This window comes from Pogonomyrmex barbatus, unplaced genomic scaffold (genome assembly GCF_055798465.1).
Source record: "Pogonomyrmex barbatus isolate J1 unplaced genomic scaffold, ASM5579846v1 scaffold3, whole genome shotgun sequence".
Lineage (NCBI taxonomy): Eukaryota > Metazoa > Arthropoda > Insecta > Hymenoptera > Formicidae > Pogonomyrmex > Pogonomyrmex barbatus.
The window spans coordinates 22,325,673-22,343,979 of record NW_028297127.1 but is presented as its reverse complement, the minus strand read 5'-3'; the positions used below and the strand labels follow the sequence as shown (position 1 = coordinate 22,343,979).

Here is an 18,307-nt window from a genome sequence, read left to right as displayed (position 1 = left end):
TTTGAAAATTATGGATTATTACCTTGCATTTGATATGAACGCTTAATGCATCTGGAAATTTAAAGGCATGAAAGAAGGCATACGTGATGACGGTCGCGCGATCGTCCGAACCGCGCGCTTTCAAGAACCGGCTAATCATTTTCGGTCTCAGCACGCAGCCGAACTCGTCGCTAAGCTGTATCGTATGACCACCTCCATCCGAAGCGACGCACGACTTGACCCGCATGTCGAACTCACCTGTGCTCGGTTAAATAACAGAAAATTACGTTAGCGCCCGTTAGCGTTCCGTTCGTCCGAAAAGTTTCATCTACCTGGAGAACTCGTTACCTCGATAATCGTTTATGGCGACGACCAGAGTGAGAGTGGAGCCAAGCGGCACGATGCCAGACACGGGTGGCGCCCACGGACCCTTGCCATGCTGAATTTCCATCCAACAATCCACATTGTCGCCTATAAAGAGCGATGAATATATGTTACATGCGCACTATAATCGTTTTTCTCTAAAAAGTGGATTATAATACTCCGTAGAAGGGAGCATCAGATCAGTTAATTTAGAAATATGATTATTCCTGTTCTTCGAGTATCCTGTACACGTACCTCCGCATACCTTAAATACACGTTAGCTTTGTATATGTTGCGTATATAACTATACTAAAATTAACCGATGGTACTACGGTTTCATCTGCGGCCAACCGCGAACGGGTGCACGAGATACAGTGTGCGTGTGTGTGTGTGTGTGTGTGTGTGTGTCTCGTGATATGTTTGCGCGCATTAAATGTACCGCTATCTATCTCTCATAACGCACGTTCGAAAGCAAAGTATCCATACGTGTCATTTTAATAGAAAATGATCACTGTGGAACCACGTTGCGCGTTTACTTGGACGCGTTTAACGACCGCGGTAATCCAGAAAAACTTGAAAGAGTCTTAGAAGAGCACACGATTCTGTCTGCCGTTTAAGATTGTTTGTAGCAACAGATGGCAATCGAAGGAGTTTCTCGCGCACGCGGATGTCGCACAGTAGTTTCGATAGTATCGCCATGAGAACTCGGAGAATGTATGTCGATGATTTATCTCCATTGAAAGATGACATTTGATGGGAGCGCATAAGTTGCGAGGTGTTGCGTACCTCTAAAGTCCAGTTGTATCACGTCGAGGTCCGCGATAACCATCGGCGGTTTCGACGCGGTCTTCTCGTAATCGTTGAACCATTCGCATCGCAATCGTTTAGCCTCATCCCAAACTTCGAGTAGGTCTTTATCGTACTGGACCACCACGGTATTCTCGTAAAACTGTCCGTGCATGTCTGGTTTCGTACCGCACCTGGAGTGAAATAAAAACGTATAAGATAAAGCGATACGTTTTATATCGCAATAAGTTTTATCGATATTAACCAAGTTGATTAACAAAAAATGAATAACTTTACAAAATTGCGCTTTAAATATTGTCATATTGTATTGTATTGTGGGCGGATATGAAAACATGAAAAATAAATAAATGAAATGATGAAATTTTCAAAGTTATATACTCTACTATCCGTGATACTCATGGAAGCAAATTTTCGTTTCAATCTCACTCGATTTTCCTCACCTCGCGTAAGCTATCCGGAAAGAGAAGAATGTCTGTCCGGTGGACGGTGGAACGTATATGCATCGTGGATCCGCGTGTTGGCCTTTGGACGAGACGATACCCTCGAAAGGTTGCGAAAACGATAGGTGGACATCCATGTGATCTTTCCCGCACATCACCTCCAAAGATTGGATGGCCGGCATGCCCTCTGGCCTCTCGAGCGGCCAAATGTCGCTGTTGCTACTGACGCTCCTCAGGCCAACCACCTGCGCGCAGAGATTAAAGAATACTGTACACTTCTTTCTTCTTTCTCGCGCGATTTTTTCTTTTCTCCGCCTCTTTCTCTTTCATTCTCTTTCTCCCTATCCCTGCTATCCCTTCGCTTCCTGCTCATTGATACGCCACGTTTGTATATACGATGTACATACGTGGCTCGCGGCTTCAAAGTTACGCACGATAAAACTCGGTAAAAATCGGTTTTTGATTATACTTTCCTCGCGGCACAAGGAAATTACTCTGCGGTAAGGTTCACAAAAGGGTCATTGAGATGGAACGGCAAGATGGAATTTGATATCTAGCAAAAACGTTCTATCGAAACATTGCGTATACGTCGCGATTACAGATGAATGGATGAGATGTTAAAGATGTATAAATTTTTGTAAATGTACTTAAAACGTAATTCAATATATACTTCAATAAATACCTATCGTTTTCTTCTTCAACATTCGTTTCTATTAAACTAATACGTCCGCAGAAATTATTAGCTATAAATCAAGATGATTATCGTATCCGCAACGAATTCTTTTTTGCAGGCAAGTGTCTTTAGTAAGGTTTTCTACGGAGGATGGGTTTGTAATGAAAACTTAAATGCTCGTGTTCATTTTCACTCCGCCCGTCCATTAGACCCAAGATAATCCATACGATTTAGTCATAAATACCTCTCACGCTCAATCGAAACCGACAATTCCGCGTATATCTTTCGCTTTGCCGCTAATGTCGGTCTACGAGGTAATCATGAGGCACGAGTCGAGCGACAAGAGCGTCGTGCTGGACCGCGGCACGTCTATTTCAAATTAATCATGACACACACACACACACACACACACACACACACACACACACACACACACACACACACACACATATAGCTTTTATCTCGTGTCTCCACTTATTTCCTCCACCGAACGCAGACAACTGCGAGTGCCATTATTACCTTTTTCGCGTATGCCGTTTGGCGAAATTACACCCAGTAAATATTCGTAACGATGATGCTGCTTTGGATGTTGTTTTGACGTTTGACTGGTTTTCACGACCATATCTAACGAATTGAATGGTTTGGAGAGGCTCGATCACGATAATTAAATTTATTATCACTTTTGCTATTCATTACTTTAATAACACGACACTATTATTGATACTTTTAATTCAATTAACGACACCATGAATGTGTCGAACGTGTATGCTTTGGAAATGCACTTTTTGTCCAATGCTATGAAATAAAGTTGCAATAATTAAAAACAAAAACAGAATTAATACGTGTAAATTACTATTGAAATAAATATAATAAATATAATATTATTTATTATATTTATTTGATGATTCTTAAAATTCTTAAAATTTATAATAAAACAAGAATTTTTAGAATAACTAATGATATAAAAAAGCGAGTTATTCATCGTCCACTCGAATACCTATTCCAATCACTATTCCATCGTTTCCAATGGACCGCGTAATTGTAACGTCTTTATTTCAAAACATTTCTAAAAAACTAAGGGATGCTACGCGTTTTCGCAATGAATCGGCTCGTGGCTGTAGAAAATCCTAGACGTTACACGAGCGAGCGAGCGAGCGAGCGAGCGAGCGAGCAAGCAAACGAGCAAGGTGTTTCCTACGTATATCCCGCGCTCGCAACGCGCCATAACGGGAGAAGCGTCTTTACCGCTGCATTAACGGTCGCCGTTTTTCGCGCAAGTGAAAACACGTTTCTACGCTCTTACAATCGCACTGTTAAATGACAACGTTTCATTAGAAATGATTACGCACCTGGCGGACACGAGTACGCACGGCGCGTACCCTTTTTGCGCGTACCCAAGTGTGCGTTGCGCCGATACGCGGCACCACGCCGCGATCGTCGACGCTCGCAATCAGACCTACCCTCGCGGCTCGTGTCCGTATCTGCCGCCTCGATCTTTTGCCGAGGCACGAAAGACCGACATCTTTATTTATCGTACCTTATCGCCAGTAATTTATCACCGTTTAAAAAGAACGAGATCTTTGTTATCTCGTCGCTGGCATATTCTCTCTCTCTCTCTCTCTCTCTCTCTCTCTCTCTCTCGTAGACGCGCAAAAAATGGCAAATAATATATAATACTCGCATTACACCACGCATTGCCGTGGGCAGAAGTAAAAGATGTGGTTTACGATTTTCTGGAACTCGGTTATGACCTCGTGCACGTCGGTATTCCGAGGTATTCGAACGGTTGGTAGGTGAATTTCCTATCGCGGCACCGGTGGTATTCGAATACTAATGCCCGTCCGCGAATAGTCAATTGTACTCGTGACAGCGGAAATAGCTGCCTCGGTGGTCGCGTGTTCGCGTGTGTCGATGATCGTAAGGTCCTCCATAAGACGGAGGATCGAGGACGTCGCGAATAGAGAAACTTCCAGCCGATTTTACTGACCTTCCACAATCCCTCGAGGATTCGTATTATGGCAATATTATTATTACCGGTAGAATCTTCGCGTTTATTAAGCTTATAGGCTTATCTTCGGCAGCATCGATAAAGATCGTGGATTAACGATCATTGGAGCGCAAGTTGTGTACAATGTCTTGTCTACATATGACTAGCTATGACTACACCATGAGATTTCTACCTCGCAAACTTGTAAGGATTAACCAGTCGACTTTATCATTCTTTCTTCAATTGTAGATCGCAATAGTATTCCAGATCCTAATCTCGTCTACTTCGGCCTATATCATAAGAAATTATAGCGGTCTGGTATATAATTATCGTCGACAGTTCAGCAAGCAAGAACGGGCAAGACGCGTCTATTTCGCGAGCAAGGCCGCGCGGGGATAGATCTCTTCCTCCTCACGCGGTACCATCGTTACGATAGATTTCACGTGGGGTTCCGTATAATGTATAAGAAGGAATGAGGGGAATGAGACCGGGTGAAAAGGGGGCTTCAAGACGCGATAACGGTACCTAGAGTAGGCACGAATATCCGCTTGCAAGCTGTCGCGGCGGCTCCCGCCACGTCATGGCATTGTCATCTAAATGGAAACGCCAATTCCCGACGGTCAGAGTGTCGCCACCGCGAAAACACGCGCGGGTCGACGAGCCTCTTTATTCTCCGCGCCGTGCTGCGCGCGATTCTCGATCCTCGGGCTCTTCGGTCTTCACTAAAACGGTATTCCGGTTATTAGGCGGTCAAACGACTATTACGCGAACAAGTCTCTGAGTCTGGCCCGCGCGCGTGAGACCGTTATTCATTAATTATGAGATCTACTGGTGGCACCGCACTATTGGCCAAACGCGCTTGAAATTACGGTCCATTATCGGAATCGATGCGGTTCGCGGTGGTCGACCGATTTCGATCGACAGTGCACACGGCTCTAGGGCCTAATTGACCGACTAAAGAAGAAAACCGCTAGAAGACGCGCGGGACGAAACGCGCAAGTCACGAGTCTCGTGTGAATTCTTCTGTATCTATTCGTAACGTCGTCGCCGCCAACGCTGTTGTCGATACATCGTTTGTGCTCTCCTGCCCCTCTCTCTCTCTCTCTCTCTCTCTCTCTCTCTCTCTCTCTCTCTCGGCGCTGCTCGTTACGCGTTATTAAGACGGCGAATCTCAAGTTTCATCTTCCGATAGCTCCGCGCTGATGAATCTTCCCAATTAAGGAGAACAAGATGATACTTTGAACGATTGTTTATTGCTTCTTTCAGAACTCATGGGAATGCATCGGGGGTGCAGAATTGGATTGCACGCTGCGGACGTTCTTAATCAAAGCGTGTTGAATGTTATATTAATCTTTGACACGCCGTTTGAGACTTGGAATAAAACTAAAATTAGAAATAATAAATTATTTCTTTAGTTCGCGGAAAATAGGACGTCACAGCTTGGCACTAACTCGAAATTAAAAAGTCAAAACTGATGAGAGTCAGTTGGCTATCGATACTCTCCCAATTCTTAGAGATTCTTATCGTTGGCGTTTGTCCAATTTGCAAATCGATACACTGTACACTCACCATATAGATCAGCGTATGTAGCGATTTCCACACCCCTGGCATCCTGGAGGTCCCAGCCTCTCACGACGAAACACCGTCTTGCCCTGCAAAGACAAACGCACTGCTTCGCATTAGTCCGCATTAATTTCACCGTTGTGCGCGAGCTGTTGTGTCGGCGCGCGATACCACACTTGAAACCGGATCTATTTTAATTTATCCGACCACCATGGTCTAGCGAGCAAATTAACCGGGCACCGTCTGCCAGGTTGCGCTTCGAATCCCAAGGAGGTCTCGAGCACAAAATTGATTTGCCGGGAGAAATCATGATTACGAGTATGCGAGTTTCGAGTATGTGAGTGTTTGTGAAATTAGGATAACGTGGCACGGCGCGAAATTTTAAGGAAATAGCAATAATCTCTTGAAAAAGAAATTAGAGCAAACAATAAAATGGCGATAGTGCCTGCCAATAGTACCTATACTAGAGGAGAATGTAGGACATTTGCAGACGAATGAAATGTGTATAGGGATCAATTAAAATAGTACATACTACACTTTTATGCTCAATTTTGCTTTGTCAGTTGATATCTTTTGTATTTTGTTATCGAATTGATTTGGTTATCGTGACGATATATTACAATGCAATGTAAAAATCGATATTAAAAATGGTTACAACTGCATATGTGTGTTTGTAAAGATTAAAAGATTAAATGTATGGCTCGTGTAATAGACTTAAGCATGACGTATGCAATGAATATCTAGTCTTGCACAATGCAATTCATATGCAATTGTTTGCGCAAAAAGTTACGCCGATATGATAATATCATCAAAAAAAAAAGGCTGGACGATATATTTTATTACACACATTATATATATATATATTTTTATTCTCTTAACTTAGCTAGTGGCACGCGATTACGCGGATACTGACATAATTTCGTACATCTGCCGTTTAGAAATTTATGTAAGAAACATCTTTGATCTTTAGTTTCCTCATTTAAAGATTTTGTAGAGAAAATCAATTATCTTGACAATTGAGTGCAAACAATAGATTACAGATATGTAGATTAGTTAAAGAAAATTCTATAAAAAAAGATTTAATTTTTTTATATCAATACATGGAGAGAATGCGATAAAAAACTTGTGCGATAAAAAATCGTTATATTTATGAAATTTTTCATTGAAATAGGCATTGAAATTTAATGGCATTGAATTTTTTTCACCACGGATTTTTACGGTTATCGGAATAATGCTGTCACCGAGGGATGTTAGCCATTATAACGGTACGTCAGCATAAAGACACACCGCAGTCTATGTAATTGACCCGGGGATGACAGATGCGGTATGCGACGTGGGATCGTGAATGCATTTCGCTATCGAGAGTATTGCGGCGTATCGCTGTGTAATCGCGGTCGCGATTGCAATGGACACAAAGATAACCGTATAGTTATGAATGGGAAATATCAACGTCACGCACGCAGAGTGGCAGTACCATACCAATCTCTTGCTATGCACGCCATTCATGCGTTTACATAGTTGTTAATCGCTACGATCAGGATCCAATTATGTCCAAATCCTGATTTCCTCGTTACTTCCACTAATAAGAATACTGTTTTAGGAATAGAAAGGTAGAAAGATTTTAACGACAATTATTTTGCAATATTTTGTTTGATGTGTTGTTCAAGAGTGTCAGTGAGAGAGAACAATACTTTTTTTATATAGAAAACAAAAAAAAAACATAATGCGAAAAGATTATTGACCTTCATTTTCTGCTTAATAATTGTAGCTTATTATTTCAATAAACAACCGAGAAATCGCTAATGAATTTAAAAATAATACCGTAATTATGTCGGCTTTTTAGTTCGTGGATCTAAATGATACACGATAAAACTACCGATTAGTCTAATTAAAAGTGTTTTCATTTGCAACGATATAATGGTAACTACATTGTCTGACCGAAATAGCGGTTAAGGATTAATAAACTGATTAATTAGTAATATCAATATTTATTTATAGATATTGTTTGGTTTTGTTCTGATTTTAGCAAAAAGGAAAGAAAAGTCATTTTAATTATAAAAAATTTTAGCAAGAAAAATTTGTTGGCTATTTTATGATATTGTTATACTCGCGCGAGTCTTCTGTGGAGTCAAGCTGTCGTTTGGAGTAGAAGCAAAGCGCTCTCCGAGGCAACGGTTTGTTGTTTATTAAGAAGTACGGCGCGGTGACTCGTGGCATACGTGTGTCTGCCAAATTGTTGTTGTTGATTAGTGAATTTGAATAAAGCATTTTATTAAATGGCCGAATTTGTTTATTGCCAATCGCGGCTTCCTAGTGGAAAACGCGCGAGTGAGTGCGCGTTAAGTGAGACCGCCACGGACGTAACGATATAATACTCGTAAGTATGAATTCTTAATAAATTCAATACATCTTTTATGATTTTGTGTATCCGCAATTATTATTATATCGTTTGTTTGTTATTTTTGTAGGATATTCTGCTCATAAAAAATATTTCAATTATGTTTTATAAAATTATCTTTATCTTTCAACATTCCGCACTCATGCAATGTCAAGGTTGCAGCAAGAGTAGGAAGAATACATGGTGATTGCCGCGACAAGACAGGGATAGCATGAGCAAACCCAATAGCAAGGATTTCAAGGCTGTTCGCGGCTCGTTAACTCCGCCAATCGTTTTTGCCAGATTAAACGCATTGCTGCATCAAGTGCTTCAAGTTCCAACGTTGACAGCAATCGCCTCAGACTGTCTGATTATTGGGCGGACGATGTGCCGATCGATACAAAGACGCGATCAAATCCTCTTGTAACATCTCACACCTGTGACCACCTAGGTAACAAATTATATATCGTTTCTTTGATAAGCGTGAGACGTTCTGGTCGAATGAATTAGTGGATCGTCAGTGAATCTTATAATTCTTCCTTTTTTGGGTTGTTTCAACAGGAACGGACGAACGTTTTTGCTGAATGATATGGTCATCGCGTCTTTCTCTGAGATAAGATAAATAATTTTGTACATGTGAAGTGTTGGCAAGGAATATTCGAGTTGTTTCTCCCGGAAAAATCAACAGATACATAATTACGAAATTATACATCCATATCCGTCTAGAAATTTTTAATAAAATAGCAATAAAATGAATGAAATTTACTGGAAAATGGAAAACTAGTGATTCTTAAATTGAATAACGATTTTTTTTGTATATGCTATAGAGAGAAAGATTAGTAGTATTTAAGAAAAATTCTATCTGAACCTATCCCAAGAGAAATCCCGTTGGCGCTGTTGCTTGAAAGAGGACGTTCGCTCAGAGTCTCATAATTCAAAACGAGCATGCAGTGTCACGGTGTCAATTGTAATCCCGCTGGCTGTGGGAGATGAATTAAAAGAAGGAAGCAGAGACAGCCGGTCGTTAAAACTCGACGGAGGCATGTATTACGGTTTTAATTAAAATCGAATTAACTCGAGTATGTTGCTCGTTTAAGTAACACAACATGGATTATGGACAATGTTTAAGCGCCGATAATATTTGCAAATATCCATTCGTGACGCTCGGATTGTTGCGAATATGTAATTAGCGCGGTTGACCGACGTCTATACAGATTAACACCTATGCGTTTCAATCTTGATTTATGTTCTAGCGAATATCAAACAATTAACACCGACTGTTTAATGATTCGTAGCCTCCGGTGAAGAACTATAGTTCCGCGATTGTTGTACCGGAACAATTCTCGGCAGGATCGTCGGATGGCACGCATTATGAAGTCAAACGAATAGACCGTATGAGAAATAACCCTTTCACGTTTGATGTTACAAATGAGAAAAATATAGAAATATTTATTGTTAAATATTGTGAAATATTTATTGTTAAAAAGCTAACAACGTTATAATATCAACAACTAATATTAGAATATTAGAAGATTATGCTTAAAAATACAAATAAAACAATCTTTTTAAAACTTAACGTCAAGACAAATAAACAAACAAACTTATAATACCCACTTGATTATGTATAAAAAGTTGATTTAGAAAAAGTCAAAGAAATTTTTATTCAAAAATACGAGAGTTATATACGAGAGTTGTAATCACTTGCTACATACGATGCCGAACGAGATTCGAATGGATGAGCGTATCATGCACAGGAAATTGTCCTCTCTTTCGTTTTACGATTATTAAGTACGTACATATAGCACGTTTTATTGCCTTGTAATATGCAAGGCAAACTTTATCGACGTTGGATTTTATCATTCACCATCAATTGTTGAAAATTTTATAAATTTTAACAGAAAATTTACTGGTCTGTGATGGACAATTTTGATATTTTAACCAATACTCCTATCTTCAATTTAAATGGTTTATAAAAGTTTTTATGATATCAATATTTAAGATATAATTTTTTTACAGACTTTTAAGACTTCCGAGAGTGATCTTGTTAGTAGCACAATTTATATATGCTCGTCTTTGCATTCCTGACTGTAATGATTTCCGATTGGGTTATCATATGTGCCAACCATTGTGATTTGTGTCACTATTCTTACTTGATAATATTTTCATTTTACAGTTACATCGGACATGCCCTCTTTACCATTAACCATTAAGTATAAAAAGAAATATAAAAAGAAATGTGCGTTTGCGATATTCCACGAAAAGTTACGCGGCCGACACGTTAATAGGAAGAGCAGGCCAAAACGGGTGGTCTCGATGATGGAAGGGTTAATCGGAGCAAGGAGCTGTTTCGTGATACACGAGTACCATGAATACTCAGTACTTGGCGTGTTTTTGATTCGCCCGCCTCGAGCATGTCGGCGGAAAGCATTAATTAGCTGTGCATAACCGACTCGTACAGCCGCGCATGACGCACAAGTACATGGATTTCATCGCCTCGATATCGTTTTCTCACATTTAATTCTGACACTTGACGTGTGCATTCGTTTAATTATCAAGTAGCAAATGTGTACTAGATAAAATAAAGTGTGACAAATCAATTTTAAATTTCTACGTTATTTGTGGTGACGAAAGGGAAACTTTTACGAAGGAAAAAGCGCACAACATTTAAAAGACTCCAATTTTTGTCAATTTCCGAAAGTCAAATATTCTATTTCTAATACAGAGAGCATCGTATTATGAGCACCTGTCGATCCGTTTGCTAATAGAAGTGGATGGCAGATTCGCGCACACAATACATTCTTGGAATGTTTCGACCGGGCCGGCTGGATTGTACGCGTCTTTGTAACGGTATGTATTTCTCGCTTGGACCGGTGTGCGATAGATCCCACGCTAATAATTCCTCGGCACTGTTTCAGAACACTTTAATGTGACAACATTGTCTCACTGCCTTTCTTTTAACGTTAATCTTACGTCAACTATCGTCGGTTACACGAGCGTTACAAGAGCGTGCATTAATCCAGCAAATTATCTTTTACGGTTTCACGCGTTCTAGTATCACATCGCGGCACTCTAAATGCTAACCGATGATTCAAGCTTCAAGCTGATAAGCTCTAAATGCGTACTTTATCCATTAGTCTTATGTTAGTAATTATTTCAACAAGTAGAAAATTAATTTTTGTCATAAAGTTTTGTCAATATCTACATTAGATATCTTTTATATTTAGCCGATAGCGCGATTAATTAGCGTTTGAAATTTTCTTTTTGGATGTATTTTTATTATTTCTAATACACTAATTTCTCACTTTCCCAGACGCAAACGCGTCCCCTTGACTCGACACGCACCAGTCTCGCGCCAGTCATCTCCGTCTCCTTCTCTTTCTCTTCATCAGTCAACCAGCATCAACCAACAGTATCTTCTTCTTTCGCGGCGCGAACGCGCATACGACGATTTGTCTTTGCGCGTACGTGCATCGCAATATCAAATCGACCGTCGCGTCGTTTATGGTATTGGAGCAACGACTCGGGACTGTCTCACGTCGACTGTTTTAGAATTCCAGTCGATTCCCGCGGAGCAGCGTCGTAATTCCATGCTCCGTAGACAATATCCGGGACGATATCCGGGATCATTTATTTAGACTTCAGATTGAGAATTATTCTCAATTTATGATCTTATAATAAAGTCATCGTTAGAGTGAAGTTGCATCGTGTGCGTCTGATAATCCGTTATATCTCGTCTCTTTTGATAATCTAAAGTCATCAAATTCTCCACTGAAAATGAGAAATTTGATAGTACATAACACTATATGACACTATAAAAAAAAAATCATCTCATTGTTGTTTTCGTTTATCAAGTTTAAGATCGCGATTATAAACGTTGACACATCAAGTTTTTTAATAGCGTTAAACATGTGTTTAATATAAATCGAATAGTTTTGTAAGATTATAATTTTGAATCGATTGTGATCTTTATATTCGTTCATCAAACGCGATATGAAATAATGATCGAAGCGAAATGTGTAAGAGTGTGCGTTAATTGCAGATTCATGTTCGAAAAGAACTTGGCGAAACATTCATCGCTGCGAACCGGGTCAAGATAGCGTTACCAGGTTCGGCTCCTCTTCTTCTGGCCGTTTAATACTCGACAGCCGTACAGAGATAAGCTTTATAAATTCTCCAGAACACGATCGTGCACTGCGTACCGACAAACGTACCGCTTAGTGCCGGAGGTAATGACCAGTATTAATATGCAGTAAATGTGTGACTACCAAATTTCCAACCTAATATACCATTTACGTGATACTTGTGCATAATATTATCGTGAAAATGGTTCTTTATTGGAAATCTTTAATAGACTTTCTTTTTTTCGATCTGTCAGCCAAGATATTAAACACGTCGAATATTCCTGTTATTACTCATTTATATCTTCTGGGGAAAAGCAGTTGTGTTAAAAAATATAAATACATTGTCACGTCAATGTTATTATCGTTAAAATTCTAAACTCTTATTTTAGGTGCTATTTATGCGATAGAGAAAAACTGTCCCAAACTCTACGGAATATCCAGAAGCGTTAATGATTTTGACGCTCAACATTTATATATATATATATATATATTATAAGAATCGTGCCGTTTAGGAATAATGCAATTAATCCCAAATTATCTCTGAAATTATCTCTTGAAACGCAATATTTTATATCTTTCAAAGTATTAAAGCTCGTGTTTAAAATTATTTACTTTCTTTTTCTGCATTTAATTGTGCTGTAGAACATAAAAGAGAGATGATAAACGAGTATATCTGAATATTTTATCTAGATAAACTATACGAATGTTATAATAATTTTATAATAAGCGTTTATACATCGCACACTGAAATTCGCAACAATCGTATATGTGCGTTAATTTCGTAAAAGTAACGTATATCCTGCTTATATTGTATTAATACATATACATAGCATCTCGTTAAAATAGAATAGAAAGGAAAGTATCGTGGCATCGATTTGATGAGAGCAGATTGCATCATTAATTCATTTCTTGTATGATTCGATTATGCTCCGTACCGTTATGTCTCGTCTACAGTTCATTTCATATAAAATTACACGTATATAAGATACGTATACAATATAGAAATCTTGTATCGATCGTATCGTGCTTGTGCGCCCGGCACAATTAAAGTTATTACGAAATATAAACGCGATAATTAACCGCGCATTGATCAGCCAGTGACACTAGATACGTCGAGATTTACCGTTTCGTTCGAGCGCGGCGTAACTTTCGGATTATTCCATTTAATCGCAGAGCGCCCTTTCTTCCACGCACACAGCTTTACACACGAGCTTTGCGCGACGTGTGCGATGTGCGTTGTGTATGCTCGGGAATTTATTACTCGGCAAATCGAAAAGGATGCGGGAGCGAAACGAGCTTGCCGATGCGGCAAGCGCGGTGCTGGGATTCGGTTCACGAGTCGTAACCGCGTGCGTAATTGACTTTACGATCCATTCACCGCGATCGAGATCGGATGGTTATGTTAACATTAACGGTTAATGCGACCCAATGATCGTCGTTCGGATCGCGACGGAGACGACCAGGGACAATTATCGCGTGCGGAATGTCTGCCCGATGAGAAATAGCGCGTGTAGAGAGCGCGTGTGTACACGCGTGCACGGCACGTCACGCGTGTGCACACGCGATGCAATTGTGGATAAATACAGGGTAAGAACTGTGGTTGCTGGCGGCTGTATAGTTATCGACACCTCGGCGATAAACGCTCTTCCAACCGTAAATATAAAGGAAAGCGATTTATCACGCGACATTTATTTCTCCGAACGACGTTGTTGAGTATTTTTTTAATTCGCTATAAATAAAAATTAGACGGAATAACAAGGCGGTTTAATATTTTTTTATCGGTGTAAAATGACGCGCGGGTGAGAATGATCGAGTCGGGAATTTGCGTATCTTGCGTAAGAAAGTTCGGAAAGTTAAGTTTTAAATCTTAAAATTTAGTTTAACTCTATTATTAAAGTTATTTCGTGTATAGAAACATTTTTACGAAGGTAATTCCATGATGCTTAACAGCTTATGCTTCATGACGAATAATCGACGTTTAATTTAAGAGAGCATAAACCTTTATTACAAAGTTTTTAATCTTCTTATTATTGTTTCATTGATAGCCGCTCACGTAAATATCCTCTTTTTCTCTTTCTCTTTTTCTCTGATATACCGATGGATTACCGATGGATAATTTTTATTGATTATATTTATTGTACACTTAGCGTATGCACGATTACGAGAGACAAATAAATTGAATCAACAGGGAATTAATTAAAATTGCGATATTGCGATAAATCGATTAAGAATCCGTAATTATTTGCAACGCACTCGATATAATATGTCTCGGATATAATTACGAGCGTCAGATTTATCAATAAAAATCATTTCGAAAAACTGTGACTTTGGTCTTGCGAGTTTTGACATAAAATTTCATTACACTTCTTGTACTACAATTTTTCCGATGTTTGCAATTTTCCATCGCATATGAGAAAATATAAGTGATCAATGAATATAGACAACTAGTAAATATAGAGATAACGTGAACGTACAACGAAGCGATTTTCCAACTCATTCATCATTTAACTTCATCTCTATTATGACTCGCGATGTGACGTTGCGACCGACTTGTAATATAAAGTATCAGAAATTATTCACGTTGCTGTACTTTAAAATACGATAATGCTCTAGATGTACGTTCCGCTAAAATCAAGAATCGATGAGCAATGTATGTTACGCCGTTGTCTGTATAAACATCCGGACACGATGAAATCATCAAGTATATGCCGCAAGTAGGTAATTTTGATATTTCACACGGTTATGTGGATTTATATGCACGATATGCGTTTATGCAATTACGTAAATATTGACGAACGATCGTTTAAAGAACTTTATTTGAAACTTTATTTTTATATTTTTTAATTTTTTTAAAAAGACATTTTTATTTAAGACATTATTATTGAATATAATTATTAAAAAATATTTTTTACTCTTGCAGTTCAATTAAATTATCATTTATTATTTATTATAATTAATGTGTGTACGTGAGTAATGTTTATATTGTTAATCAGTATAAAAGAATATATAACGATTTATACTGTACTGTACTATACTTTAGTTCCTTATGATAATCCTCGTGATAAAGGATTATGATATTGATTTATTAGCTGCAAGAGCATATTACAAGTCTCAGGAAAGGAGTCTCTTGCGGATCTTAAGCATTGGTAAATAAATGATAGCTTCCGGTACTGTCAAGGAAATATAATCGATCGTTATTCCCACGGTACGTACCGGCGTGTACTCGGCGTACAAATAGAGAATAGTCGCGGCACGGTAATGTTAATTCGCTAAGGAATTACATTGGCAAACGAATGCAAAGTTATGTCGGGCGCGATTCCAAGACGTATGCGGTGAGGTTGAATGCCCCGACGTCGTCGACGGATTAGTGCGGCCCGTACTAACGTAATCGTATGCCTGGTGAATATTTCATGAAGCGCGGAAAAAAGAGATGACACCTGTTCAAAAACCGTTAGCGTACTCCTTTTGCTCGCCAACGATGGGCGGAGAGGGCAAACGGATGTTCGGCGACTTATTTCGATGCAAATTTCGAAAAGAATGCCCGTCGTGCGAGTCATGAATTTGGTGGGGCTGGTATGCACACGAGTGCAATTCATCCCCGAAATGAAAATTACGGCCTATATGCAGCGATGCATTTAATGCTGTTGTTTTAAAGAATCATCGTATTGATCATCTCGTTGTTCTTCTCATCTTCAAAAATATCATTCTAATCTTTCGTTTAATTTTGCAATACGTAGCAAATTCAAATTATACCACATGAAATACACGTAAATCTCTCAGAATGATGAAACGGTACGATCTATCATTAATTTCCTTTTAAACAATATTATTTCTTAACGTGAATAGTATGCAAAAATATTCGACACAATTCTGAAATACGATGATATACGCACGCGATCAGTGATTCACCGAAATTCTACCACGAACGATGCGTATATACTTGTATACAAGTTCATGTCCGTAATATGTGCGTATGCACGCGAGCTTATTCGAATCTGGTTCACATATACTCGTGCGTATCTCGGCAGTATCCGATCGCAGTACAAATTCGTATAATAGTACATGTGTGTGTGTGTGTGTGTGTGTGTGTGTGTGTGTGTGTGTGTGTGTGTATTTAACATCGCGCGAATTCATTAATTTGCAGAATATGATATGCGATTCGTTCCATCTAAAAAAAGTGGTGATTTAAATACATCATGTATTGTGGAAGGAAATGATTTTTTTCATTAGTTAATCTCAAAAGAGAGTCGATTCTAATCTAATTTTCGAATCTGATATTTCTCTCACAAAGAGATCATAGATTTATACATATACAATCAATTGAACCTATTTTTTTTCTATATCGAGAAAGTAAGGGTTGACCGACATTCGTGATGAAACGGTGGCGACAGACACGAGGGCAACAACGGCGGTAGCTGAAGAAGCGGTAACGGCGATGCGTTCGGCGGACCGCTAACCGGAATGCGCGCGCTAACTCCTTGCCGTCTCGGAGCTTCGCAAAGAGCGGTTGGCTGATCGGTTCGACTCCAAACAGGCGGGAGAGGGATAAGGACCGATGAGACTAGAGAGAGCGAGGAAAGGGGAGAGAGGGGAGAGAGAGAGAGAGAGAGAGAGAGAAAGGGAAAAAGAAAGGAGTATGGAGAGGAGAGTGAAGTCGGTGATCCGCAGGAACGAAGTCTTTATCTGTACGTGTAAGAGAAAGAAGCGATGAGGGGAAAAGCGGCCAACGAAAGAGCAAGGTAGAGATGAACGAACACGAGGAGATGAAGCAAAAGAGGGAATGAAAGATCAGAGAAAGAAAGAGAAAAAGAGATAGAGAGAAAGAGAGAGAAAGAGCGGGGGGGAGGGGGGCAGAGAAAGATGGTTCGAAAGCACGTGGGGATCTCAGGCACATTGCGTCCGGACCAGCGGCACGAAAATTTAGTGAGGCCTCCTTGCCTGTCGACCGACCACATTCTCTCCCCTCCCAATTTCCTCATATAAGAACCTTATCCGCCTGGTTGTTTCGGCGCGGTCATTCTATTCGCACGCGTTTACATCGGTAAGCAGATCACGCAAGTGTGGATTACAGGTGATTCGTTCTCTCGATCATGTGCCCGCTCTTTTACAACGTGCTGGATGGAGGATATTTTATGATGTTAGGGCAACTTGCATTCGATACGGATTAGCATTGATCCCGATTAACCTTTAGAGAGCTGCGAGACATTATAACACTTTTCATGCGCTACATTTCGTTTTCTATTCCGGCAAGTCCCGGAATAATATTGGATGTTGCAATTTTATCTCGTTTATTATACATATTTCGTGTGTATATATACAAACAAATATATAAACACAAATCATTAATTAAATAATAAAATATACCTTATGTATGCACGGTCATCTTTCCTAACTTATTTTTAATCTGATTCCGATTAAATCGTTAAATCGTTAAAAGATTGCGTTTATACAGCGTAGAAGCACAAGTATTACGCGCGTATATTACGTGCCAATGGACATCGTTATTGTTAAAATTATAATTATATTGATATTTTTTGTGTTATAAATTTATATATTTATATGTTTATGCATTTCAAGAATGAATTATCAATTATTATTTTATCAATATATTTTTCAATTTTCTATTTAATTTTAGAGAAAAGATAAAAATAAGCACTTTAAATTTTAAATAAATAGCAAATCTGAAAACTGAATCATAAGGAGAATTCGATCCGGCAAGTAGTAGTAACAGATCGCAGGGTAAGACTCACCTCGCAACTGCGGAGTGTGCGCGTAATCGCCACGTGTTAGCTGGAGCTCAACAGCTCCTCGTGCAGCATCCCGGCAGTTTTCTTATCGTTCTATTACTTCGTTTTTTTATCTTTTTTTTTTTGCAATGTCGATATCGACTGTTAAGATGTTATATTGCTAGACGTACGTCGTTCACCGTCGTGTACACTACTAATGGTGAGATCTCTTCCTTTCCTCTCTCTCTCTCTCTCTCTCTCTCTCTCTCTC

The 18,307-nt window shown here is 39.3% G+C and overlaps 1 protein-coding gene across 2 annotated transcripts in view; it reads right to left on the bottom strand.

Moving 5' to 3' along the window:
* Nucleotides 1-18,307, bottom strand: part of m (zona pellucida domain-containing protein miniature) — a 21,700-nt gene extending 3,393 nt beyond the window's left edge. Inside the window, exons 1-6 of one of the 2 annotated variants that reach the window (XM_089079315.1) lie at nucleotides 18,061-18,307; nucleotides 5,819-5,918; nucleotides 1,590-1,834; nucleotides 1,129-1,322; nucleotides 328-450; nucleotides 23-237 (exon numbers count right to left, since the gene is read on the bottom strand). In XM_089079315.1, the coding sequence (XP_088935441.1) occupies nucleotides 23-237; nucleotides 328-450; nucleotides 1,129-1,322; nucleotides 1,590-1,834; nucleotides 5,819-5,860 (819 nt within the window). In that variant the 5' untranslated portion in view covers nucleotides 5,861-5,918; nucleotides 18,061-18,307. The remainder of the gene's footprint in view (nucleotides 1-22; nucleotides 238-327; nucleotides 451-1,128; nucleotides 1,323-1,589; nucleotides 1,835-5,818; nucleotides 5,919-18,060) is intronic. The other variant, XM_089079314.1, reaches the window with a different exon arrangement.